Source organism: Eumetopias jubatus, unplaced genomic scaffold (assembly GCF_037043125.1).
Source record: "Eumetopias jubatus isolate StellerSeaLion01/CBP00866 unplaced genomic scaffold, mEumJub1_p1.0 scaffold_2, whole genome shotgun sequence".
NCBI lineage: Eukaryota > Metazoa > Chordata > Mammalia > Carnivora > Otariidae > Eumetopias > Eumetopias jubatus.
This window is the reverse complement of record NW_028274808.1, coordinates 15,096,403-15,122,314: the sequence shown is the minus strand read 5'-3', so window position 1 is coordinate 15,122,314 and position 25,912 is coordinate 15,096,403. Positions and strand designations below refer to the sequence as shown.

General features: G+C 41.1%; 1 protein-coding gene across 1 annotated transcript; it reads left to right on the top strand.

The window, feature by feature from the left end:
• Nucleotides 1-243: 243 nt before the first annotated feature.
• RWDD4 (RWD domain containing 4) lies at nt 244-17,435 on the top strand. The gene is given in 9 exon segments (XM_088020907.1): nt 244-463; nt 3,366-3,446; nt 7,668-7,777; nt 7,861-8,008; nt 9,790-9,907; nt 12,330-12,382; nt 12,384-12,498; nt 12,501-12,517; nt 15,584-17,435. Coding segments are annotated over 9 exon segments (699 nt in total). The 5' UTR covers nt 244-439; the 3' UTR covers nt 15,617-17,435.
• The last annotated feature ends 8,477 nt before the right edge of the window (nt 17,436-25,912 follow it).

The following is a 25,912-nucleotide window of genomic DNA, read 5'->3' as shown; positions in this document are numbered from 1 at the left end:
GGCACAGGAAGCACTTTGGGCACCTGAGTGACAGCGCTCTACGCCAACCGCTGTCCCGAAACTTAACGCGGCTCCACAAAACGTAGGAAGACGCTCCATTTCCTACGAGAGTAGGAAACAGGGGTGGGGAGAAAAGGAGCCAATAGGAGAAGCGAGAAGGAGGAGGAGGCGGAGCCTCTGCCGCTACCGCCCTGCGGCGTCTCCCCAGTCGCCCCGACGCCCCACCCTCGGCGGCCTCGGGCTCCCCGCCCACAGACCGCCCGCAGGCAGCTTCGCGCTGCCCGGAGGCCGGTGGCGCGCGTGACTCTCGTCCGCCGTGCGAGGGGTGTGCCTCCCGCAGCCCAGGGCTCGGAAGGGGGACGCCCCGGGCTCGGGGCCACTGCTCTCCCTTTCTCCTTGTCGCAGACGCCCTGCCGGGGGGCGTCCCGCAACCGGCGCGATGAGTGCCAACGAGGACCAAGAGGTGAGTCCCCCTGGCTGGACGCCCCTTCCCCGCGCCGGCGCGGTGCCTCGGCTCCGAGAGACGGCGGCTGAGCCCCCCGGGGCCCTGCCGGGTCCCGGCGCCGGGACGAGCGGCCCCGCACGTTCCTTCGCCCCTGCAGCGGACGGAGCCTGGCTGGGGTGCCCCAAGTTTACGGGTGTCCTGCGAGGAGATGCCAAGCACACGGGAACGGGAAGGGTCCACCTCTGCCTCCGCTCCCGCTGTAGCTTTCAGTTTTGCAAGCCCGGGAGTGACCCCATGCCTCCCTAATAATAAGGATGCGTGTCCTTGGTAGGCGACCCAGTGCTCTTGCCTCGCCTTAAATCCCCAGTGTTCTTGTTTAGCGCTTGTGTACGGAGTTAAGCTGTTTGGAATCTGATTACCTTAAAATTTTAAAATTTCTTGGCTGGTAGGGAGAGACTTAATTGAGATAGTTAAATTTCCGGTGGAGGAAAATAATGACACTGCCTCCGATTTCTGGCCTTTCTGTTTGGTGGAATCATTTATCCATCTGGTAGTTGTCCAATGGAAATTAAGGCTATTTTGAGCATGCACGTACCACCTGAATCGTAGAGTTTATGCTCAGCTATTTTCTCATGAAATGCCACTTTGACATTGAATCATATGATCGGGGAATGATACAGGTCATCTCTAGGGGAGCCCTCTAATTGTGTAATGTGTCCAGATGAGGAGAAGAGTTTGCAAAGGTAAAGTGGATGCCCCAGGGCTGCACAGTGAACATGTGGGTAGAATCAGAACTAAAATCCGAGTCTCTTAGATAAGTAATTCACTCTTCATTTAAAATATATTTGTCGAAAGTTAGCACTTTTACAAGATAAATGTGATAGAATCCCTGGAATGGAAGTTAACCTTAAAAGGACCCAAAGTCCAACAAGCTGGTGAAATCCCTTCTAAACTGTTCTTGCCAAGTGAGTTTCTAAGTCAAGGCACCAACAAATTCTTACTGTGAAGCATGGAGCCTATCATGTCATATTTCTCCAAGTTTGGCCCATGGAGCACTGCCTTAGAATCATCTGGGTGATTGTTAGAAAAACAGGTGCCTGCACTGTACCTCAGGTTTACTGAATTGGAATTCCTGGGGGGCCCAAGGATCTCCATTTTAACAATAGAATTCCATTCTTCTTCCACATGACTGATTTTCAGATCTTTGAAATCAGTTTTCTGCCCCGTTTTTCAGATGTCCTCTTCTCACAGTAAATGATTCCTTTTAGCTTTTTTCCATATGTCCGTTCTTTTTGTTCCTTCATTGTCTTGAAATTGTGTGTCTGTGGACAGATTAAGTTTACTTATGTCCTGTTTTAAAATTGTGGCATCACAGTTTTCTACAGTTAGTTACTGTCGATTACAACCCTTTAAGTTTCTGTACAAAGCAATTTGTCTTTCATCCTCTACTTGTATGTTTAGTGATCTAAAGACAAGTTCTTCCACTTACCCTATAAAATTTCATCTCATTAGATGGTTTTTCGAGGACATTTTGAATTCTTAGTCAGCCACCAGCCTGATTCACTGCTCCATCAAATTGTCATTCATCAGTTTCATGAGGCTGCCTTCAATTTTTGTTACTGACCTACTCATTAGTTAAAATACAGGAAAGGATTAAGGGCAGGAGGAGTAGCCCTATATTTTGAGTAAGGTGGTTCTTTCTAATCTAATCTTGGTTTTTCTTGAATCCAGTTGAATTCCTGTATTTTTTTCACGTGAAGGTAGCAAGAGAAACCCAGGTAGACTGTTCTGTGCCTTTCCTTGATGTACCAAATCAAGTTATCCTCTCTCATAAGGGTTGCTTACATTTATCTTGTTTTTCGTATGCTTGCCAAGGCTTACAGACTGCTACTCTTTATTCCCCTAGGCCCCCACAAACTATTTCTTTAATAATCTATTCTAAAATTTTGTCTGTCTTTAGTTTGTAGCATTCATGACATGCATCTTTTTGAAAACTAAAAGATGTACCAAAGTACCGTCTTTCTTTGCTTCTCTTCTTCACCCATTCATCAGCAGTCACAACAGTGACTGAGTCTTCTCATTTGTCAGCCCACAGTGTTCTAAGAAATATTTCCAGGCAAGGATTATTAGTTACATTTTCTCTTGCAGTCCTTTTTTCCATCTTGGGTAGATCCTTGTCAAACCTTTTTCTAACCATCATTTTTTTTTTTTAAGTTCTTTTTATGATCTGTAAGTGGTTTTTCAAGCTTCATATCATTCTGTGGGAAGGATTACAAATAAAAATAATACATGTAAACAGTGGGGAATTACTGTGCTTTGTATTTCTCATCTCCAAGTGTAATGCTCTTTCTACCCCAGCCTAGGACACATGCTTTGGAGTTGCTTTAAACTGACTTATTTTCCTCCTTGCTGGAAAGGAGAAAATAAGATACTCTTTTTTTTTTTTTTAAGATTTTATTTATTTATTTGAGAGAGAGAGAGAGAATGAGAGATAGAGAGCACGAATGGGAAGAGGGTCAGAGGGAGAAGCAGACTCCCTGCTGAGCAGGGAGCCCGATGTGGGACTCGATCCCGGAACTCCAGGATCATGACCTGAGCCGAAGGCAGTTGCTTAACCAACTGAGCCACCCAGGCGCCCGAAAATAAGATATTCTTCCCAGGATTAATGTGAGAATTAGTGAGATAGTGCACTGTAAAATGCTTAGGAGGCCTGGCACATAATTTTAAAGTAAGTATTAGTATTAATATTGTGTCGCTACACTCACATATATACGTTATATACACATATTACAAACATCAAAGGCCATCTAGAAGTAGCTAAGTTTTACATAGTTGAGTGGGCTTGAATCAGAAACTAAAGACCCTCTGTTTCTAATCCACTTATACCACTAAACAAAACTCATTTGATTCATTTTTTCAGATGGAACTGGAAGCTCTACGTTCTATTTATGAAGGAGATGAAAGCTTCCGGGAATTAAGTCCAGTGTCATTTCAATACAGGGTAAGATGTGACATGACTAGGAGCCCTTGCCACTTTGCTAGAAAAGATTGAAGGTTGCTAAAGATGCTTTCATTTTTTTAAATGATTTTGTTTGTTAAATTTAACGGTTTAAATTTCTTACATCTTTGGATTTTCTGAAGCCTTTGGACGAAAGCTCATCACCGTGACATCAGTTATTTTTAGCTTTTGAAAACAATTCAGAAACTTTGAAAAACTAAGATAAACTTGTTTTTGTTGTGTCAGAATTATCAAATGTTAGAAGTGGAAGAAACCTTAGAAATTATATGGTCTTGCCTTCTAACCTTAAAGATAGCATCTCTCAGTCATAACTTCCCAAGCTTTCCCAGCTGATGCTGATAAATACTAGAATTAAAATCCAGGTCTCTATTCCAAGTCTAGTATTATTCCCCCCCCCACCATGATACAGTCAAGAAAACTTGATATTTTCCTAATTCCATATAATTAATATATGTGAATATTTTTTACATATTCTTTAAAAGGGAATTTGCTCATAACTGTTCTCAACATGAAACAGCACCAGTATCTTGTTTTGTAAATAAGTAACATAAAGCATTTTTCCAGATGATTATAAGTAGTAGTGGTGTGAGAAAGTTTTTTTGTATAAGACTTAGTTATTTACATCATCGTTTAAAATAAATTATGTGATAAGTGATCCTTAGGTGTCATTATTATAGACTATTACAGAAGATGAATTCTTTATCATTACTTTCTTTAGAGACTCTCTTCTCTGTTTAGCTCCTCTCAGTTCCCTTTCAAGCTCAACAGTCTTTACACTGCTCCATGGATAGAACAATAAAAAAACTTAATGGCCAAGGTTAACACTGGGGTTAAGTCCTAGGCCCTTTGATTTGAATCCAGCTGCCTCCTCAGACTTCCCCAAACACTGCTACTTACCCCTTAGCAAGTAGGAGATTGAGAACTGCCCCATACTTTCCCAAATATCTGTATTAACAGCGGTTACTTGTTGACCACAGTATACACAATGTAGTAGGACATGTGTAAGTCCTACAGGATGGATACTCTGCTGTGACTGCAGGATGGATTTCAAGGGTATAAAATGTGAGGTTTGGAAAGCTTGTTTGTGTTGAGAGCCAGAGGACCTAGGGTGCAGGTCTGGCTAGGTCCTGGTCAGACCCCTCAGTTCCTCTTTAGCAGACTGGTTTGGTAACCTCCTGAATGATTCTCCCCTTTCAGTTCGGTCGGAGGCTTGCCCCCACACCTCACCAGTAGTCCTCCTGCAGACGACTAGGTAGCTCTCTGAAACACATAATTAGTTACCCCATTCTTTCGTTTAGAAGGGCTTCCCCATGGGTTTCTCCTGCCTATAGAATAGGGATTAAATTCCTTAGCTTGACACTCAAGGCTCTTCTCTTTGATTCAAATTGCCTCTCCAGACTTTCCCATCCACTACCATTCATTAGACACAGTAGCCTGTGGAACATTTCCCTGCATTTTTTTTTTTTTTAAGATTTTATTTATTTGACACAGAGAGAGCGACAGCAAGAGAGGGAACATAAGCAGGGAGTGGAAGAGGCAGAAGCAGGCTTCCTGCCTAACAGGGAGCCCGATGCGGGGCTCGATCCCAGGACCCTGGGATCATGACCCGAGCTGAAGGCAGACGCTTAACGACTGAGCCACCCAGGCGCCCCCCCCCATGCATTTTTTTAATACTGTGCCTGTGGACATGCCATTTGCTCTTTCCCTCACCTCACGTCCCTCATCCAGCCTACTTCTCCTTTAATGCCTGACTCAAGCTCCTCTGTATTTGGGCCTTGTCTCCTAGCTTTCCCTTGACTTCAAAGCAGAATTGACCATTCCCTATTTCTTCATACTTTGTTCTGTTTCTTTTAAACTTTTAATCGTGCTGCAGTTTCGCGAGTTACCTAAATGTCTGCTCCCCTTGAAGACGGGAATGGTCTTATCTCTATTTTTGTATTTTCTGTACCTAGGACTGTAGGAGACACATGGCACCTTGTTTCTACACATACCTGGAGTAAGGACTTAGTAATTGCATAGAGCAAGTAACTTTTACCACTTTTTCATTATCTCTGTATTTGAAACACAAGCATAAACTGATGATGTCATCAACTTACATAGGTGTATATCAGCAGGTCCCTAAGTTTATCTGACATAATTTCTTTTTTTTTTTAAGATTTTATTTATTTATTCGACAAATAGATAGAGAGCACAAGTAGGCAGAGTGGCAGGCAGAGGGAGAGGGAGAAGCAGGCTCTCCCGCTGAGCAGGGAGCTGGACGTGGGGCTCGATCCCAGGACCCCAGGATCATGACCTGAGCCAAAGGCAGCCACTTAACCGACTGAGCCACCCAGGTGCCCCTATCTGACATAATTTCTAAGCCTCACCTGATATTGGTGTGTCTTGTGATTGAGGGCGAGGGGAAGGGAATAAAAAATTAGTGGTCAGAGAGTAAAGGTGAATCAAGTGACAATTCGGGGTGAAAATTTTTTCAATCTATTGCTGTTGTCTAAAAATAAATATTTTTAAAAAGCAGCACATACACTAAAAATATTACAGAGGAGATCAGCGTAGCCCTATGCAAGGATGGGATGCTGACTCATGAATCATTCCATAGTTTTATTAGAAAAATCACCATTTTGCAACCACCAACATGATGATCATTTCAGGCAAGGCTCATTAATGGATGCTAAAACCTTTGAGTGAAAAGTTGTTGAGAAGCAGTATATTCACATGGTTTTGTAGTGTCACTCCACAGATTACTTGTTAATTACAAAATGGGAAAGGTACCTTTACATTGAAGAGATTTGAAGAACATCACCTTAACTGATCAAGCTTAGTATCACCAGTGATGATTCCAGACGATCTTATGTGCCTCCTTATATGATGCTGTGGGAATATGCCCCATCACCTGTGTAGTATCCCTACCAAAATATTTAATGTGAATTGGATGCAGGAAACAGTCCTGATCTGGGGACATTATACAAGAAAACTGGCCTTAGATTCTTTTTGTCATGAAAGATATTTAAAAGGCAGGCAGGGTGGCTGGGGACTGTTCTAAATTAAAGCAGAATAAAGAAATTTGACAACCAAATGTAATCCATGATCCTCAGTGGATTATGGATTTGTGGGTTGAGAAGGTGGTTTATTAAAGGACACTTTGGATATGAATGGGGAACTTTTTAGATGGATTACGAATTAGATAATATCTCTGTATCAATGTTGAATTTCTTGGGTGTGACAATGGTAGTGTAGTTCTAGAGGAGAATGTCCTTATTCTTAGGATACTTTACCCTGTAAATATTTAAGGATGTTTCATCATGTCTGAAACTTACTTTCAAATAGTTCAACAAAAACCAAAGGAAAAAAAAAAGTCACCCCCATTGGGGGAGGGGGCAATTCTGTAACAGAAAGAGAAGTGGATGGAGGCAAAGGTATTTGGTGAATAAGATAGATACATGTCAATGAGTGGTCATTGTCCTATTCCAGTTTCTCTATGAGATTAAAATGTTTCAAATACAAATTTGGGGAGAGCAAAAGAAATAGAAAAGACATGTTTAAATTATCCAAGTGAAGGGGGTGGAAAGTTTCAAACTTCCGGTTATAAAAAAAAATTAGGGATATAATGTACAGCATGGTGACTGTAGTTAGTAACATCGTATCGCATATTTGAAGGTTGCTAAGAGAGTAGATCTTCAAAGTTCTCAGCCAGCCTAAGGCATTCCTAAACCTTGTCTCTTTACCTTTTCTTTTTTCTCTAAATTTTACATTTCCTTTTCTGGTCTTGGGATTGTGCTAATGTATATCAGTCACTTGTTTTGAACACCTCTTCTGATTTGGCAATTAGAAAACTTAGGGCAAAGATTAGGTCTTTCAAGTTGGTGGATTATTATTTTTGTCCATTCTCTTCCTGTCCCCCACAGTTGATGTCTTATCTTTATCCCCAGAAAGCTCTGATGAAAACAAAAATTCATATAAGACAGTCCTGATACTGGAAAAAGCTGGAGGGCTGGTTGGAGAGACAGGCCATGGACATCAAGTCAGGTTCTATTAATACGGCTGTCACCCCCTGCCAAGTCTCAGCCTGTACCCCTGAACTTTTCAGAATACTATGTTTCTGGTCTGATCATGAGCATCGGCAATAATTCATCATTTTAAAAGTCATAATGAAATATTCTATCTTTGTATCACTTTTTACAAGCCTAAGATTTCCCTTTTCTTCAGATAGGTGAAAATGGTGATCCCAAAGCCTTCTTAATAGAGATTTCCTGGACAGAAACATATCCCCAAACACCTCCAATTATATCTATGAACGCTTTTTTTAACAACACCATGTGAGTAGTGTTCCGTTTTCATTGTTTTTTTGTAATGCTGTCTCTTCCTTTTCTCTCAGCAATATGTTTCTTGTGCGTTTTAGATCATCGGCTGTAAAGCAGAGCATATTAGCCAAGTTACAGGAAGCAGTGGAGGTCAATCTTGGGACCGCCATGACCTACACATTGTTTGAATATGCCAAGGACAATAAGGAGCAGTTCATGGAGAATCACCAGCCCGTGAATTCTACGGTAAGCTCATGCTTCGTTTTGGTTTCACTTTGCTACTACTTCAGCTTTGCTAATTTTTTTTTTTTCTTTAATTGGAAGGAGATATTGTGTTAGATTGAAAATGAGTTAGGGGCGCCGCGCGTGGCTTAGCTAACTGCCTGCCTTCAACTCAGGTCATGATCCCAGGGTCCTTGGACGGAGCACCCCCATCGGGCTCCCTGCTCAGTGGGGACTCTGCCTCTCCCTCTGCCTCTCCCCCAGCTCTTGCTCTCTCTTGCTCTCTCAAATAAATAAAATCTTTAAAAAAATAAATAAAATAAGTTGTATCTGAGTTAAATTAAGAATAGTAAATTTTAGGTTTTTTAGTGTCTATTTAATTTTAAAAATGAAATCATATCCTTTAGATCTTATCCTTCATATAAGACTAGAATACTCATGTGCCCACCAAAAACTGAGGTGGTGTTGAACCAAATATTTGTTTAAATGTATTTAATGTCTTCATATGAAGCTCAGATTGAGGATTTCTGATGTGGTGCTAAAATACATTTGAAATTACTTTCTTCATGAGCCTTCTTTAGTTGTCAATAGTCTTGCCCCAGTTCACTTTGAACGTGATGCAAGCTTGAAGAGACTTTATTAATAGGAAAAAAAAAATTTATTTCTAAAAGTATTTTAGGAAATCATCACCTTTTATGACCGCAGGCATCTCTTTTTAGAGCTGCACCCAGTCATGTGCTAAAAGACTTTCCGTGGTCACAGTCTGTTGAGTTCTGTGAACCAGGCTGGTGGCTTTCTGAGAGCAGCTGCTCTGTTGTCTTCTACTTGAGCATGTCTGCCTTCTACGTTCCCAACAGAACACAGAAGAACACTGAGGGTGGCTCTCTAGCGATAGAAGGTGGTAGCAGAGCTGGTGGGCTATGGGCCACACCAGGTGGCCCTGAAATCCTCACTGCACCTCTCACCATGTGACTTTTTTTGATGGGGGAAAGGGGACCAATGTCTTAATCTCACTGTGCTCAGTTTCTTCTTTTGTAAAACAGGGATTATAATAGTATCTACCTCATAAGATTGTAGTAAGGATCAAATGAGTAATATATGGACAACATTTATAGCAATGCTTGGCATCTAGTAAGCATTTTAAATTTTGCCTATCACACTCTGATTACATGAATCCAAATTAAAATATTTTTTTTGAAGATTTTATTTATTTATTGAGAGAGAGAGCAGGGGGGAGGAGCAGAGGGAGAGGGAGAGAAAATCTCAAGCAGACTCTGTGCTGAGCACGGAGCCCAATGCAGGGCTCAGTCTTACAACCCTGGGATCATGACCTGAGCCGAAATCAGCAGTTAGACACTTAACTGACTGAGCCACCCCAGCACCCTTAAAATATTTTTCTTCATTCATGAAGATTTTCTTCATTTCTTCAGGGAATCAGGGTTTTCCAGGTAGGCATGTGTGATTTTTCTAAAGACATATTTAAATTTCCAAATCAAGCAGATTACCTGAATTATAAAACTACCTTAGAAGTTCAGAGCTTCATCATAATGTTGGTATCAGGTCTTCTTTTTCAGAGACCTGGTTATAACAATGGAACTAACATTATGTAAGTCCCTCTATGGGAACTTTTAGAAGAATGAAAGCAATGTGCTAATGGCACCTGATCTAATAAATGGATAGTATAATATAGGATTCTTTTACTTCACAGATCTAAAAATCGTCAACTCGTTTGAGGATGTGGCCATATTTAGTGTAACTCAATAAGTTTTCAGGCATTAGTGTAGGAATTATTTGTTTTTTTCTAGATACCCATAAGCAGTATCATCTCCGTTGAAACTCCTAATACAGCCCCATCGAGTAAGAAAAAAGAAAAAAAAGAACAGCTTTCAAAAGCACAGAAACGTAAGCTGGCAGATAAAACAGGTTTGTGTTTTGTTGTTTTTTTTTTTATAACGCAGACAAATGGGTTGCTTTTTAGTGTGATATGAGTGCTTAATAAGGCTATTTCGATTTAGAAGAGTAGTTCTCTCTTCTTCATCCTTGGAACATTTGGATCGGACACTGTCTTGGGTCACAGATCTATATTGAAAATATTTACTACTTGACCACAAGCGATCGCTGTTTGAGGGGAAGGTAAGTAAGTGGCAAAATGGCTGTAAATGAGTCTCGAGGTTGAGAAACAGGGTAGCATACAAAAGTGTATCCTACCTGTACCCTTTCTGACCTGTTTGGGATTTTCCTCTTTGTTTACCTCTCTGGCAGATATGTGTATTACTAAATATTTTTTGAACTATAGCTTTCATTTGAGATGAAGTCTGGTATGCCATTAGATCTTAGCACAATAAATAATGTAATGTTTTTACCTGTAGTTGATTTATTTATACAATTGGAATAAGATTTAAGAATAGAATTTCTGTGTCTCCTAAACCAGAGTCATCTTATGGACCTTTAGAAGAGAATTTATAATTCTCATATCACCAGTAATATCTGATCTCTTTATTTAACCTGAAAATTTGCAAATTGGTATCAGTCTGTAAACTTTTTTTCCAGTTAAGGAAATGTATATATTTATATACATATACACAAGTGTGTCCACGTATACTACGTCTGTACGTGTGTGTGTTGGTGTAAGGTTACAAGCTGCCCTTTCTCGAAAAGAACTGACCCTTTTACTTTGGTGAGGAAGTTTAAAATAATGCCCTTTTATAAAGGGATGGCAGGTTTTTTTGCTTATGTTTAACGTCCTGTGTGGCAGAATGAAAAGATTGCAACCCTTTGTTGGCCCTCAAAATACATTTTGAAGTCACAATAGTTTGTGAAATAACAAATCTGGGAATCCATTATACCTAATATTAAAGCATGAACAACCGAAGCAGTGAATTATTAGTCATTACAATCTGTTTTCTAGAATTTTGGTTAATGTCTTTTTTAATGCTGTAGCATCTCTGTCAGTTCATTACCTGTTGCTTTCATACATAATGACCTATGATCATTCCCTTTCATTATTGTTTCCCCACCTCCATCTTTTTGATGATGCCCACCTAAGAGGCACTATCTTTCTGTACTTACGGTATAGGAATTTGTGACTTGGAGCTTGCATTCTAAATAAAACTTTAAAAGGACCGTGAGTAAGTTTTAGTTAACAAAATTGGTGATCTGCCCCCACACCCCTGACAACCAATAAACAGTGGGATAAGATTCTTATTGGCCTAAAGGAGAAAAGAACCATTAGCATCTAAGATTGAGGTCCAGTAATGCTGCCTCTGTCCTGTAAGTACCATGAGGTTGGTTTCTGTTTCCCTTGTGTAAAATTAATGTATTGGTTTTAAATGCAGATTTTGATGATTTCATAAAACGAGATGTATAGAGCTATATCAAGCATAAAGGAAATCACACCTTTTTATACTAAAACACTTACATTTAGTAAACTGTTCTTCAAGTTTGAATATTCTATTAAAAGAATGAAGTTGCTTTGTAAACTATAATTTTTTATATAAAGTTTCGGCTTGTTTTCAAGCACTCCCAACAGATTAAAGACCTGTCAGATTAAACAATGTTAGGCTAAATAATGAATATTTTATCAGACCACAAAAGTTAATAAATAAGTTGACCAGGCCTCCTCTGAGTTTCGAGACCAGACATTGATTTATAAGGACTCTTGTCTTGAGCCTAGCTTCGTAGTTTAAAAACCCTCATGAAGCAGTAAAGTAGCACAGCGTCTCACTTAAAAAAGCCGTGACCTTATAAAAAGGGGTAGAATTGTACAAGTGCATGAAACTAAGAAATTGATTAGTTCCTCTTCCTGGCGTTTCCAACTCACCTCCATGTTTTTGTCTTAATATCATGGTTTTGTCTTGAATGGAAATAGGGTAAATGTGAAAGGGAGCGTGTCTGAGTTACTTTGCAAGTATCCCAAGGAGAACAGTGCTTTCAATTCACAATGATGATAAACTGGTTTTCCAGCTTAATAATACATGATTTAAAATTTTTTTTTTTTTTTTTAAAGATTTTATTTATTTATTTGAGAGAGAGAGAATGAGAGATAGAGAGCACAAGAGGGAAGAGGGTCAGAGGGAGAAGCAGACTCCCTGCCGAGCAGGGAGTCCGATGCGGGACTCGATCCTGGGACTCCAGGATCATGACCTGAGCCGAAGGCAGTCGCTTAACCAACTGAGCCACCCAGGCGCCCGATTTAAAATTTTAATCTATTATTGTGTAGATCTATCTATTATTCTGTATTTAATCTATTGTTGTGTAGAATGGTATGCAAAAGCTTATTGTTAGAGTATTAATTGCTTTAAAAATTACTGCTTGGTCTTACAAAGTTACTGTTTTTATCCTCTAGATCACAAAGGAGAACTGCCTCGAGGATGGAACTGGGTTGATGTGGTGAAGGTAATATAATACTTATATTCTGGGTTTCAAAACATTGTTATCAATCTGCCATCAAATAATGAAATTTATATCTTCATTTTTCCCCCCCTCAACCTTTGAATTTTACTGGAATGGCTGTTTCCCTTTTTGCTTCAGCATGTAAGTATTTTTGAAATATCTTTCACATTCTTTTCTTTCCTACACCTTCAGTTTTAGATTTCCTTTATTTAAATAATGGAAAATCTGTAGAACTAAGCTATAAGTATCATGAAGTATGACTGCTTACGTAAGTACATCTGAAGAAGGAACATGCCTAGCTATGACTCTGGATTAGCGGTAGTGTGGAAACAAGAAACAAGGCATGGAAAGGAATGCTTTGATTTCTTAGTAGAAATTCATATATATGTTTTAAGGGCAAACCCTAGATGGAGTTTCCCATCATTGTCAAGAAGGATTTTCTGTTTTTCTTATTTAAAATTGTTTACTTTTCACCTTGAAGTTTTTTGCCACCTTCTCTCAATATTTTTCTTATTGGTAGCTTCCAGTATATTAAAGTGATGCTTACTTAATCCTTTTTCTTTTTTTTTTTTTTTAAGATTTTATTTATTTGACAGGGAGAGACACAGCGAGATAGGGAGCACAAGCAGGGGGAGTGGGAGAGGGAGAAGCAGGCTTCCCGCTGAGCAGGGAGCCCGATGCGGGGCTCGATCCAGGACCCTGGGATCATGACCTGAGCCAAAGGCAGACGCTTAATGACTGAGCCACCCAGGCGCCCCTAGTTAATCCTCTTTGTAGGACTTCGTGAGATGAGTTTTGCATGCCAATTAGTGCCACTACTGCTGTGAGAAGTAATGAGTATGATCCAAGGGTAGTTAAAGATTAGAATTTTAGTGGGGACCTACAAATACAGGTAATTTATAAACAGTATATTCTTAGAGTTCGAGTCAGCAGTTTGGGCCATGGGGTACCTTTGCTATAGAGACTGTTTAAAATAATCTTTGTGCCTAGTACAGAAATATTACCTGGGAGTAGGTGAGCTGCGATCGGAAGAAAGCAGCAGTATTTCTTGTCCGCTTCCTGGGCAAGGGGCTGAGCGCACATAAGATGTCTGTGTGGGTGCGGCTTCTCCCATGTTCTCTCATTTAGCCACGCCCCCCTCCACTGATGCCTGATGGATACTCCGTGTTGTCCTAGGTGTGCTTGTATGTACCTCACCAGCCAAGTCGTTTCCCTCCTTAGAATGCTTCAGGCTTCAGAATGAGAGTGCATCCTTCCCAGACAGTAGCCGTCAGCAGAAATTGGGCTCAGAAAGTAATCCGATTAATCCAAAGGTGGTAGTTAGCTCCTCCTTGCCTAGCTCCAGAAATTTAGTTTTCTGCTTGTTTTTCAGAGTCCTTGTTAATATAAATTAGAATTGCAACACATATAAAGGAAATGAAGATTGAAATAATCCAGTAATCTTGGGAGATAGGCGAAGGTATTTTTAGGAGGGAGGTTAGCACGTAGGCGGGTCTGGACTCAGAATCTGTTATCCGAAGCTAGTAGTTTCCAAATATGATCTTGGGATCCCTGGGAGGTCCTGGAGGCCTCTGGGCCTCTGCAAGGTCAAAACTGTTTACATCCTAATATTAAGGTGTTGTTTGCCTTTTTTCCTCATTCTCTCACAAGTGGACAGTGGTGTTTACCAGGGGCTCCATGAAGTATAATGATGCCATCACTAATACTCTTCTCTTAGAGCACTAATAGAATGTGTGCTTTTGTATTCTTGTGTTTTCCAGAATTTTCTAAGGTGGTGAGTAGGTTTAGAATCTAAGTATGTGCATTTTTATATTAACTCAGTTTGTTGGGGCGCCTGGGTGGCTCAGTCGGCTGAGCATCTGCCTTCGGCTCAGATCATGATCCCGGGGTCCCGGGATCGAGCCCCGCATCGGGCTCCTTGCTCTGCAGGGAGCCTGCTTCTCCCTCTCCTCCCTGCTTGTGCTCTCTCACTGTCTCTCCTTCTCTCTCTCAAATAAATAAACAAAATCTTCAAAAAAACAAACAAAAACTCAGTTTGTTCTTAGTACTCGTACTGTGTTTCTGTTCATGGTTTTCTGTTTTACCTGCCTTACTGTGGAAGCAGATTTGTGAAAACCCAGCTGTCTTCTGTTGAGCTCAGGAATAAAGAAATTCACAAAAATGTAAAACAACACTATTCTTCGCATTAAGTTTTATTTGTTTTAGAAGACACAGCTTTTCATTTAAGAAATGTTATTCGGTGATCATGGAATGAGTCTGTTGTTATTTTTACATGAACTCAATTCCTCAGTTTTAATTTCAAACACTGTAGGTTTAATATACATTTAAAAGAAAGCTCCTTTAAGATCCTCAAAGTGGGAAGAGGAGCTGGGGCCAGAATGTTTGAGAACTGCTACCCTTAACAGTTTCTGCTTTTCACAGCTTCCTACATTCTCTGGGGTTCTCAGGGTTTGGGTTCATTGGGGATTTCTTGATGGCTGGGTCTTTATTCTGGTCAGAATTGTCTGTGTATTCTTTGGGAACTCCTCCCCCTCCCCCGCATTTGCTAAATTCTATAGATTTTTATCAGAAAAGACTTGCAATTTAAGATTTTTATCGTATTTTTATTTTATTTTTTTAAAGATTTTATTTATTTATTTGACAGAGAGAGGGAACACAAGCAGGGGGAGTGGGGGAGGGAGAAGCAGGCTTCCCGCGGAGCAGGGAGCCCGATGCGGGGCTCGATCCCAGGACCCTGGGATCATGACCTGAGCTGAAGGCAGACGCTTAAAGACTGACCCACCCAGGCGCCCCTTTATTGTATTTTTAAAACTGTACTTAATTTATGTGGTGTTTTTTTTACCACAGTATTTAAAATTTTTGAAGTCTTTATTGTGAAAATGATAGAAGAACGTCATTCATTTTATAAGTGGCACCTTTTGTATGTTCTTGGTTCCAGTTTATTTCTTGGAAAGCTTCAAGGGATTTTTTTCCCCCCTTGCTCTATTGAGGTTGTATTTTTAAAGAATTGTGTTTAAAGTAGCTGAGCCTGAAGTTGAAAAGTAGTTAAATACGTTGAACGCTGTAGCTGGTATTAAGTTACATGAACCTTGTTGTCTGTTGTTCTATCAACTATAAATATTTATTTCTCATAGTAAGTGAAAACAGTGAACTCAAGTAATATGATAGCTTAATCTTGTTGATGATGTCCTTTTTTGTCTTTTATAGTTAAGCAAAACTGGCTCTAAAGATGATGAATAGTACTTGGAATTGAAGACAAGGGAAGAACATCCTTTAAGAAGTAAACTGGGTTCAAAATCCTTCATTACTCTTTTCTGGTATTGAGGTGGCTTTTTATAAAACACAATTTTTTTGTATGTTTCTTATGTAAAAAACGTTTTAAGCTGAAAGTTCATGAAGAGATCTGGTTGTATTAAATTATTTTCACAAACTTGCCTTAATAAAAGGTGAAATGTTACTGTTTAGTATACTTTATGAAGATGGTTGAGCTTTGTAAATGGACAAAATGGGAAATAATAAATAATCAATGTGAATTTATATGCTCTTATTCTAGTGGATGTGATATTTTTTAAAGGAGTAGGAAGCCCTTTTGAAACTCTCATCCCAGTGGATCAGAATACTGAGTACACAGTTACTCTGCGGCATGATCCATATTAATAGACTTCTCGTCTTAATAAAGTCTTCATCTCTTCTTTCTCTTAATTAGTGAAGCATAAATTGCTCCAGAGAAATTTAAATACTAATATTTGAACTTTTACATAATATTCTTTGTAGTTCCTTTTTATTTTTCGAGGGTGAACTGCTTCTTTTTAGTAAATAACTATCTGTTCATCCTGTTCCTTTGGGTCATGATATTTGCCCGTGAGAGTTTTCAGCCGTATGTGGAATAGGAGAATATAAAAATAAATCTGCCAAATGCATCCAAAAGCATTTGAATAGAAGTGCTGATTCCCACTGAAAACATTTCTCTTTGCTGCATATACCAAGATGGGAGTAAAAGATGCCTTAATATTTAATTTTTGTATTGTTGGAGACAGCGGTTTTAATAAATTCCTGTTTATCTGCTACTGTGTGGTTTTGGTTGTCTGGTAACAGGTCTCCTAAATGGTTTAACATAAAACCACCTCTCAAGTCTTGTTTCTTTTCAAGTATCCACGTGGGTTTCTCAGCTTGAGCATCTTCCTAGTTATAGACATAGAAGTGTTTCAAATGCTGAATCATAGTACAGGCTTGATTATTTTTTTTAATCACGAGTAGGGTACCCTATTACTGTCGTGTAACCAGGAAGTTACTGATGTGTCTGTGTGATTCCCAGTGACTGCATTTGCTTCCCGGCTGGAAAACCCTAGAAAAACCTTCTAGAAATAAATATTTCTAGAAGGGGAGGCTGTGTTCCTCCAATTACACCTGTGCAGCTCGGGTCTGAGTTTTTAAAGAATAATGAACTTGTAGAGACACGTCCTTAGCATACGAGCAGTTTAAATTACGTCCGTGGCTTTTACTGGGCTAACGTTAGGCTCGGTTAAATCGTGTGAGTTACACAGTAAATACAATTATGGTGAAGAAGTGTAATCTGATTTTCAGAAGCTGAATCACATTTGGTATCTTGAACTAATAGAACAAAAGCATTAAAATTCAAGACCACCGGAATATGGCCAACTTTTGTTCTGGGGGTTGTGTGTACATGGTTTTTGTTGTGTTGATTTGTTTGCTTGTTTTTAAAGAAACTGAAACTACGACATCTGCTCGTGGAACAAACCGTGTTTTGCTCTGAAGATTCTGAAATTGTTCAGGCTTCTTGTGGTTCAGAGATGACAAAGAATAATGCTAGTTAAATGCCAATGAGCTATTTTTACTCTTTTTATATGAAATGTACAAATTTAGGGGGTGACGGTGGCAGGTGGTGCCTCTGACCACCTTCTGGGAAACACTGATGAAACATTCTCATCTGTATTGCCATCATCTGTTCAGCACTCTGAGTGTATTTTCTCAAAGTCCGTCTACCTGAAATTGTATGGAATGACATCATTAATAAGCAATAAAACCAGAATTACACGCAGTGCTTTTCTCTGTGTTTTATTTCAAGTCGATGGAGAGAGAATTGTTGATTTCACAAATTTGCACAGACTTACCGTGTAAGATGTACCCTCCTACGAGAAACTGTTTAAAATGTTGAATTGAGAAAAAATTGTTTAATGAGCTGACAAGAAGGTAAAGGATACCCAGAGTCTAAAAAAACAATTTTAATATTTTATTTATTTATTATTTGAGAGAGAGAGTGAAAGAGAGAGAGCACCAGCACAAGCTGGGGGAGGCAGAGGGAGAAGCAGACTCCCCGCTGAGCAGGGAGCCCGATGGAGGGCTCCATCCCAGGACCCTGGGATCCTGACCTGAGCCGAAGGCAGACGCTGAACAGACTGGGCCACCCAGGCGTCCCCCAGAGCCTAAAACATTTAAACAAAAGTTGGAAGCTTGAGGTTAAGGACAGCTTCAGTTTTTACAGCGTCAGGGGCCCAGAAGACAGATGAGGTCTGGGATCAGCCCAGGTTAAGGAGTCACACACAGGTACACACAGCATGCGTGAGGCTGAGACCTATCCCCCCGGGGGGACCCTGAGGGAAAATTCCTGTCTTGAACTTTGGTTCTCCATGGAAGGGTAAAATGTAAACAGATGGACATGGACTCTCCTGATGACTTACAACAGGGTTCCTCACACTTGGATTTCAGCCCAAATTTTTCCCCATATGAGTGATCTTAAAAAACAACTCCTCAAGCCAGGATTTTAGTTTAAAGTGGTACCATCTGGGCACCTGGCTGGCTCAGTCGGTAGAGCAGGTGACTCCTGATCTCAGGGATTGTGAATTAAACTCCCAGGTTGGGTGTACAGAGTATTTTAAAAATAAAATAAGAATTAAAAAGTGGTGCCAACTGGGTAGAGCCTCTGGGCAACTAGTAGAAATGACCACATATTGACCCTGGAAGAACCCACCTTCAAGCCAGACCTCCAAAGAAAGCCCCACAGTAGAGTGCTCGGAATGCGCTCTCACGGTCAAAGCCACGGTCCATGGAAGCGGGACATTGTGACAGTCTCCTACAGGGAAGCTGAGGGGAAGGAGCACTTCGAGGATGTATTCTTACAACACAGACTCTTAGATGTTAAGAGGAATTGAGTAAGGAACAAGAAACTATTAAGACGCATCAAGCAGATTTGGAAAAGAACCAAATAGAACTTCTCGAAAAGTAAAATAACTGGAATTAAAGTTACAGATGAAGACATGTGTGCTTTGGCAAATCTGAAGTATAAATATCCTGTGGAATGAAGGCGGAACTAAATTTGCACTTTGGGATTTTCTCTTTTCAATTGTAACCTTAGAATCTTTCTTTCTTTTTTTTTAGATTTTTTATTTTATTAGAGAGAGCGCGCACGTGAGGGGCCGAGGGAGAGAGAGAGGCCAACTCCCCGCTGAGCAGGGAGCCCAATGCGGGGCTCGATCCCAGGACCCTGGGATCATGACCTGAGCTAAAGGCAGATGCTCAACCCACCAAGACACCCAGGCACCCCAATCTTGGAATCTTTCTGCATTATTTCTTCACAGGCCCCACCATTTTAGGTCAGCTGGGTGATTTGAGCTTTCCAAAAGTTCTGCTTGATAATTGCACGTGTACCTTCCAGGACCTTGTTTCAGAAGAGACCAGTTAAGGACAAGGATTTGGCCAATGTTTCCAGAGGTTGTCTGTGATAACTTTAAAAAGAATAAATTTAGAAATCATGCTCTGTAATAAGAGTTTTGTCACTGGATAGTCCACAGAATGAAAACAGAACAAAAGGCATTATCTGGTAGGAATTATCTAGTAATCTATGATTCTAAATTTCAGTGTTTCCATTATGTGACAAAATAATCAGGAATTGATCAATGATCTGAAGTGTTTTTCTGTGTGTGATCCATTAATGAAGAAACTCATTGAAGGTCTTCACCAGCAATTTTCCAATGGAATGGAAGAGAACAGAATTCAACAGAAAATACCAGTGTATATCACATGTTGTAAGGGTCTTTGAGTGCGTGTGACTGTTGTTTTGGTTTGGGGTGTGTATGTGCACCTACTGTATAAAATTTATTTCTTAAAGTACATCACAGTGAAAAAGTTTTAAAGGCACTGATCAGAGCATACAAAATGTGGGACAAATTTTATATGTAAAGATTTCATTTTTAAAAGCACAAAATGGGGGCGCCTGGGTGGCTCAGTCTGTTCAGTGTCTGCCTTCGGCTCAGATCATGGTCCCGGGGTCCTGGGATCGAGCCCCGCATCGGGCTCCCTGCTCTGAGGAGAGTCTGCCTCTCTCTCTCCCTCTGCCCCTCCCCATGCTTGTGCTCTCTCTTATGCACTCTCTCTCTGTGTCTAATAAATAAATAAATAAAATTTAAAAATATGCCTCTCAACGTGCTAAACACATTGATTTTGCATTATTTAAAAAAAAAAAAAAAGACCAATGAAGTAAAGCTGCATTGCGTAGTATAATGGGAGAGGGGCAAAATGTTAATTTAGGGTAGGATCTTTGAATGACTTTGTAAATTTATAATAATGAAAATTCTTGCATGACAGCGTTGTTTTTTTGTTTTTAGATAATAGTAATGTATCAATGCTGCTTTCTTAGTTTTGACAAATGTATTATAATAAAGTTAAGATGTTACCAGTAGGGGAAACTGGGCGAGAGGTATGTAGGACTTACCTATAATATCAGCACATTTTTTTTAAAGTCTAAAATTAGTTTCAGATTCAAAAATATATTTATTATGGTGCGTGCCGGTCCCTCCAACCCTGAGAGCGTTGTAACAGCTTCCCCGCCTGGGTGGCTCAGTTGGTTAAATGTCTGCCTTTGGCTCGGGTCATGATCTCAAGGTCCTGGGATCGAGTCCCACATCGGTCTCTCTGCTCCGTGGGGAGTCTGCTTCTCCTTCTCACTCTCCCTCTGGGTTCTCCCTCCCTCTCTCTCTCTCTCTCAAATAAATAAGTAAATAAATAAAGTCTTTAAAAAAATTTTTTTTGAAAATTTTTAATAATTTTTTTAAAACTCTGCGTCCAGGTGACACACAATGTGACATTCTTTTCAGGCAGTCAGCGTGGTGATCCTCCTGCGTGCCGTGCGGGCTCACCACAATGACACCTGCCGTCCGCAGGACAGCTTTTGAACTGAGCACCTTGCATGAGGAACTGCAAGTGCTAATGCCTGAATCAATGGTAAATAGCTTTAACAGTTTTAGCTTCTTACTCATAAGAACCCAACGTAAGAAAATGCGTCCTATTCTCCCACCATTTCTCGAGGAAGAAACGTTTTCTTCCTGGGCTTCCTGTATAAATCTAGTCACTAAAATAAATTGTTGTCATGGGCTGATGGTGGTAAGAAAACAGACGGGAAACACCGGCACCCTCGCCCGTTCTCCCCTATTTCGGCTGCCGGCACCTGGGAAGTTGGAAGTAACCTCGCGTGTCCTTCTGTGGCCTTCCGGAGCATTTCTTTCCCGTGGCTCCCACAAAGCTTTGGCCTTTGGGGACACTATTCTCGGTATTTTAGGCAACAAGCCATCTCCATGTCCAGTTCTGTCCTTTCGTTAACAACAGATAACGGAATTTGGAAAAGGAAACTTCACACAGGGGGAAAAATGCACATGAAAACATTTTTTGCTTCGTAATTAAGTGGCTAGAAATTAACCTTGAACATCGTCCTATGATGATAGTTTTTCAAGTACAGAAAGGTGAGGAGAGAGGTTTGCTTTTAATGCGTGGAATTGCATGCAAGGTGAGACTCCGTGTTTCTCCCAAGGGCAGTGCTGTTCTGAGTCACTTGACAACCCACCCCGTTTGTGAAGGAAAATTCTCAGGCTTGGACTCCGGGTCCTGGGAGATGTGAATCCCTCTGAGGTTTCAGTGGAAGCAAACACTTCATCAATTCCTACATTCTTTTCACAGTCTGTTTTGTATTCTTAAAAATCCTACTAGTTGGGTGCCTGGGTGGCTCAGTCGGTTAAACATCTGCCTTCGGCTCAGGTCATGATCCCAGGGTCCTGGGATCGAGTCCCACATCGGGCTCCCTGCTCAGCGGGGAGTTTGCTTCTCCCTCTGGCCCTCCGCCCTCATTCTCTCTCTCTCAAATAAATAAATAAAGTAAAGTTACACTTTTTCCACTTCTACCCAATAATATGATATTTTTAAACACGAAAGTGCAAGAAATGAAATGCTGTTGAAACCTTTCTCCCCCTTTCCGTTTCTATGTCTCTGAAGATCACAAAATCTAGAATTTGTCAGGTTGCCATTTCACTTGCTGAATGCTGAATACACTGACTAAAATATTCCTTACCTTCCAAGGGCTGCTCAAAGATAAAAATTTAAATTGATGGGTGTTATTTAGAATCATGATAACTGAGAAATCACAGAGTTTGGTTATAAGAATGTCCATCTGCTAAAAGAAAAGTGTAACTCCCACTACATGCTGACAAATCCCATCTGTTAAGATTTTCCCTTAGTTTCTATATTTTTCTTTTGTATGTCAGTGTTTTAAAATTCTTTATTAATTTTTTATTTTTGTCAAAGCCATACATATACTTCGAGAAGTCAACTAGTTCCACGAGGCTTTTAATGTAAAAGGTAATTCTCCCTGCCACACCCCTGCTATCCCAATTCCCACCCCCCATAAGTAACTGCTTTCAACAATTTTTAGCTTAAACTGGCCCACAGGACCCCGGTCGGTGGTCTCCTGCTATCTGTAACCTGGGCCCCAAGACTGTCTGCCATATTCCTGCCTTGGAGCCCCTGCTCTGGCCCTTGCCTCTGCCTGGGACTCTCTCCCTCAAATAGTTACATGGTTAACTCATTCACCTTCGGATCTGTGCTCCAAGTCTAGTTTTGTTTTTTGGTTTTTGGGTTTTTTTTTGCTTTGAGTGAAGTAGAAAGCCCCTAGAGGGTTCCCCGCCCACACCGGCCACAGCCTTATTGAGATATAATTGACATATAACATTGTGGAAGTTTTTAGTGCACAACGTGATGATTTGAGACACTTATCTACTGCAAAATGATTACCACAATATGATCAGTTAACACCTCCACCAACTCACATCATTATTTGTGTGTGTGTGGTGGGAATATTTAGGATCTACTCACTTAACGACGTTCAAGTATATAATACAGTATTGTTAACCATAGTCACCAGGCTGTACATCAGATCCCCAGAACCTACTCATCGTATAGCTGGAAGTTTGTGCCCTTTGACCAGCAACTCCGCATCCCCCCACCCCCCACCCCCAGCCCCGGGCAACCACCCATCTGCTACTTTCTGTGAGGTCAGCTCTCTCAGAGTCTATATACAAGTGAGATCACACAGTATTTGCTTCTCTTTGTCTGACTTTTGTCAGTTAGCACAATGCCCTCCGGGTCAATTCATGTTGTCCCAAGCAGCAGGATTTCTTTTTTCGTGGCTGAATAGTATTCCATTGGGGCGAGGGTTTGGAGCAGAGGATTGGGGCGATCTGCCTTAGGGTTGAATGGTTTGTTCTGGCTTCTGGGTTGAGAATAGACTGAAGCAAGAGGGAAGGCGGGGAGACCAGTTTGGAAACTATCACAGAACTGTGGGTGGAAAAGGGTGGTGGCATGAACTAGGGGGGGTGTGAGTGAGAAGTGGTCAGTTACTGGATATATACTGAAAGAACTGCTGCCCAGGATTTGCTGATAGATCGATGAAGGATGTGGGAGAGATAGACGTGCACCAAACATGAGTTCTCTAAGTTTTTGACCTGAGCAGTTGCAAAAAAATCCATTGATACAGATGTTAACTCTCCTTAAATTCTGTAAATTTAAGGTAATCTCAGTGATATTGCAACTGGATTTTTAAAAGAAAGAAACAAGCTTATTGTGAAGTCCTTACAGAAAACTAATATACAGGATAGTCAGAAGAAATACTGAAAAAGAAGGGTAATAAAGTGAGATTAGTTCTACCGGTTAGTAAAACATCTTTCAAGCAACAGGAATTAAAATGGTAAGGAACTGGCACCACCTGCTCCTGTCAGTGACATAAAACAGACCTACACGTGTAGAAGAAAAAGAATTCAATATATGACAGGTCTGTAGAAAATTTCTTCGGTAGATGGCAACTTCTTGAATGCATCATTTCAGGATGAGATGATGTTCCTTAAGTAGGGCACAAAACTCCAAAGTCATAAGAAAATGCTAAGTGTGATGACATAAAAGTGAAAATATTCTGCATGGAAAAAAATCCCATAAAGAAGATAACTAACTTTAGGGCACCTGGGTGGCTCAGTCGGTTAAGCATCTGCCCTCAGCTCAGGTCATGATCCCAGGGTCCTGGGATCGAGTCCCGCATCGGGCTCCCTGCTCAGTGGGGAGCCTGTTTCTCCCTCTCTTCCTCTGCAGCTCCCCCTGCTTGTGGTCAGTCTCTCTCTCTGACAAATACATAAGCCTTTTTTTTTAAAAAAGATAACTTTATCTTTCTTTTGAAAGAAAGTTTAATTTTCAAAAGAGATATTACTTTCAATATACATACATATGTATCAAAAGCTGTTAGAAGTTATCAAGAAGAAAAATAACAGAAAAACGAGCAAAGAATGTGACAGTTTGAGAAAAGGAACTATCAGTGACTGTGAAAAAGATATGAAGTCTAGAATAAGAGACATTAAAACTGCAGTGAGATTCTATTCTTCTATGAGGTTGGCAAAGAACAAAACGTTTGGTAACACCGTTTCTGAAGGTGTGAGGAAACAGGTTCTCTCTTCCAACCTTCTTCTGAGTAAACTGATACAACCTTTATGGAAGACAATTCAGCAGTATCTGTCAAAATCACAAAAGCCTTTGGTGCAGAAATTCCACTTCTAGAACGTGTTCCCACTCCTAGACTTGTCCATGTTTGAAGGGACCCATGTGCAGGGATAATGTCCTGTATTATTACTCGCCCCAGCCAGTATCAGTATCTTTAGATGTTCCCTGAGTGCGAGGCAGCGGGGTGGGTCTGGGCTCAGTCAGAGGCTGTGTGGGAGAGTGAAAAAAGCCTCTGTGTCGGAATCGGGCAGATGTGTTAGAATGTACACCCTTCAGGGAGTAAGTCGGAGGGGGAGACGAACCATGAGAGACGATGGACTCTGAAAAACAAACTGAGGGTTCTAGAGGGGAGGGGGTGGGGGGATGGGTTAGCCTGGTGATGGGTATTGAGGAGGGCACGTTCTGCGTGGAGCACTGGGTGTTATGCACAAACAGTGAATCATGGAACACTACATCACAAACTAATGACATAATGTATGGTGATTAACATAAGAATAAAAAATTGTTAAAAATAAAAGAATGGGGGCGCCTGGGTGGCTCAGTCGTTAAGCGTCTGCCTTCGGCTCAGGTCGTGATCCCAGGGTCCTGGGATCGAGCCCCGCATCGGGCTCCCTGCTCCGCGGGAAGCCTGCTTCTCCCTCTCCCACTCCCCCTGCTTGTGTTCCCTCTCTCGCTGTGTCTCTCTCTGTCAAATAAATAAATAAAATCTTAAAAAAGAAAAGAAAAGAAAAGAATGTACACCCTTCAGCGTTGTTTGTGTGAATTTAAGGAAATTCAACACGTAAGGACTGCTGTGTCCCCAGCAGAAGACTCCTGCAATGAAGGGCGCTGAGCCCTTGGCCTGGGTTCCTCAGCTACCGCACAACCCAGCATGGACCCAGGGGCCATCCAGCCCAGCGCATGGGACGTGGGCTCAGGGAAAGCTGAGCTGCTTCCATTTGCGGCTCTGAGAGGAACAAATGGTGTCACTGTGGCCCATTTCATTCAGTCTTAGTTACTTCCTGCAACAACAGAACATGGCAGGTTGATTAACTCTCTTGCACGGTCATCTCTTCCAGCGTGTTGTTACTTCTTGCCATCCTCTGTGAGGTTGGGGCTCTTCCCTTGGCAAGAATGACAGTACCTTGAGGGGTGCCTGGGTGGCTCAGTCAGTGAAGCATCTGACTGTTGATTTCAGCTCAGGTCATGATCTCAGGGTCGTGAGATCGAGCCCCATGTAGGGCTCATTGCTCAGTGCGGAGTCTGCTCGAGATTCTCTCTCCCTCTCCCTCTGCCCCTCCCCCCACTGCACTCGCTCACTCTCTAAATAAAAAAAATATTTTTTAAAAAGAATAGTAGTACCTTGAATCACCAGGTCGTTAGGAAATGCTATAATGGGTACAGAGCAGGAAGTAAGTGGTAGTGACTATTTTTTAAAAGATTTTATTTATTTATTTGAGAAAGAGAATGAAAGAGAAAGAGCATGAGAGGGGGGAGGGTCAGAGGGAGAAGCAGACTCCCCGCTGAGCAGGGAGCCCAATGTGGGACTCGATCCTGGGACTCCAGGATCATGACCTGAGCCGAAGGCAGTTGCTCAACCAACTGGGCCACCCAGGCGCCCAGTAGTGACTATTTTTTTAATAAATTTCTTTGTCACCTTTGTTCCTCAAATCAGATGTCCCTGAATATCAAACAGCAACTGCTTTTTAGTTTATAATCCTGGCTATCTATCAT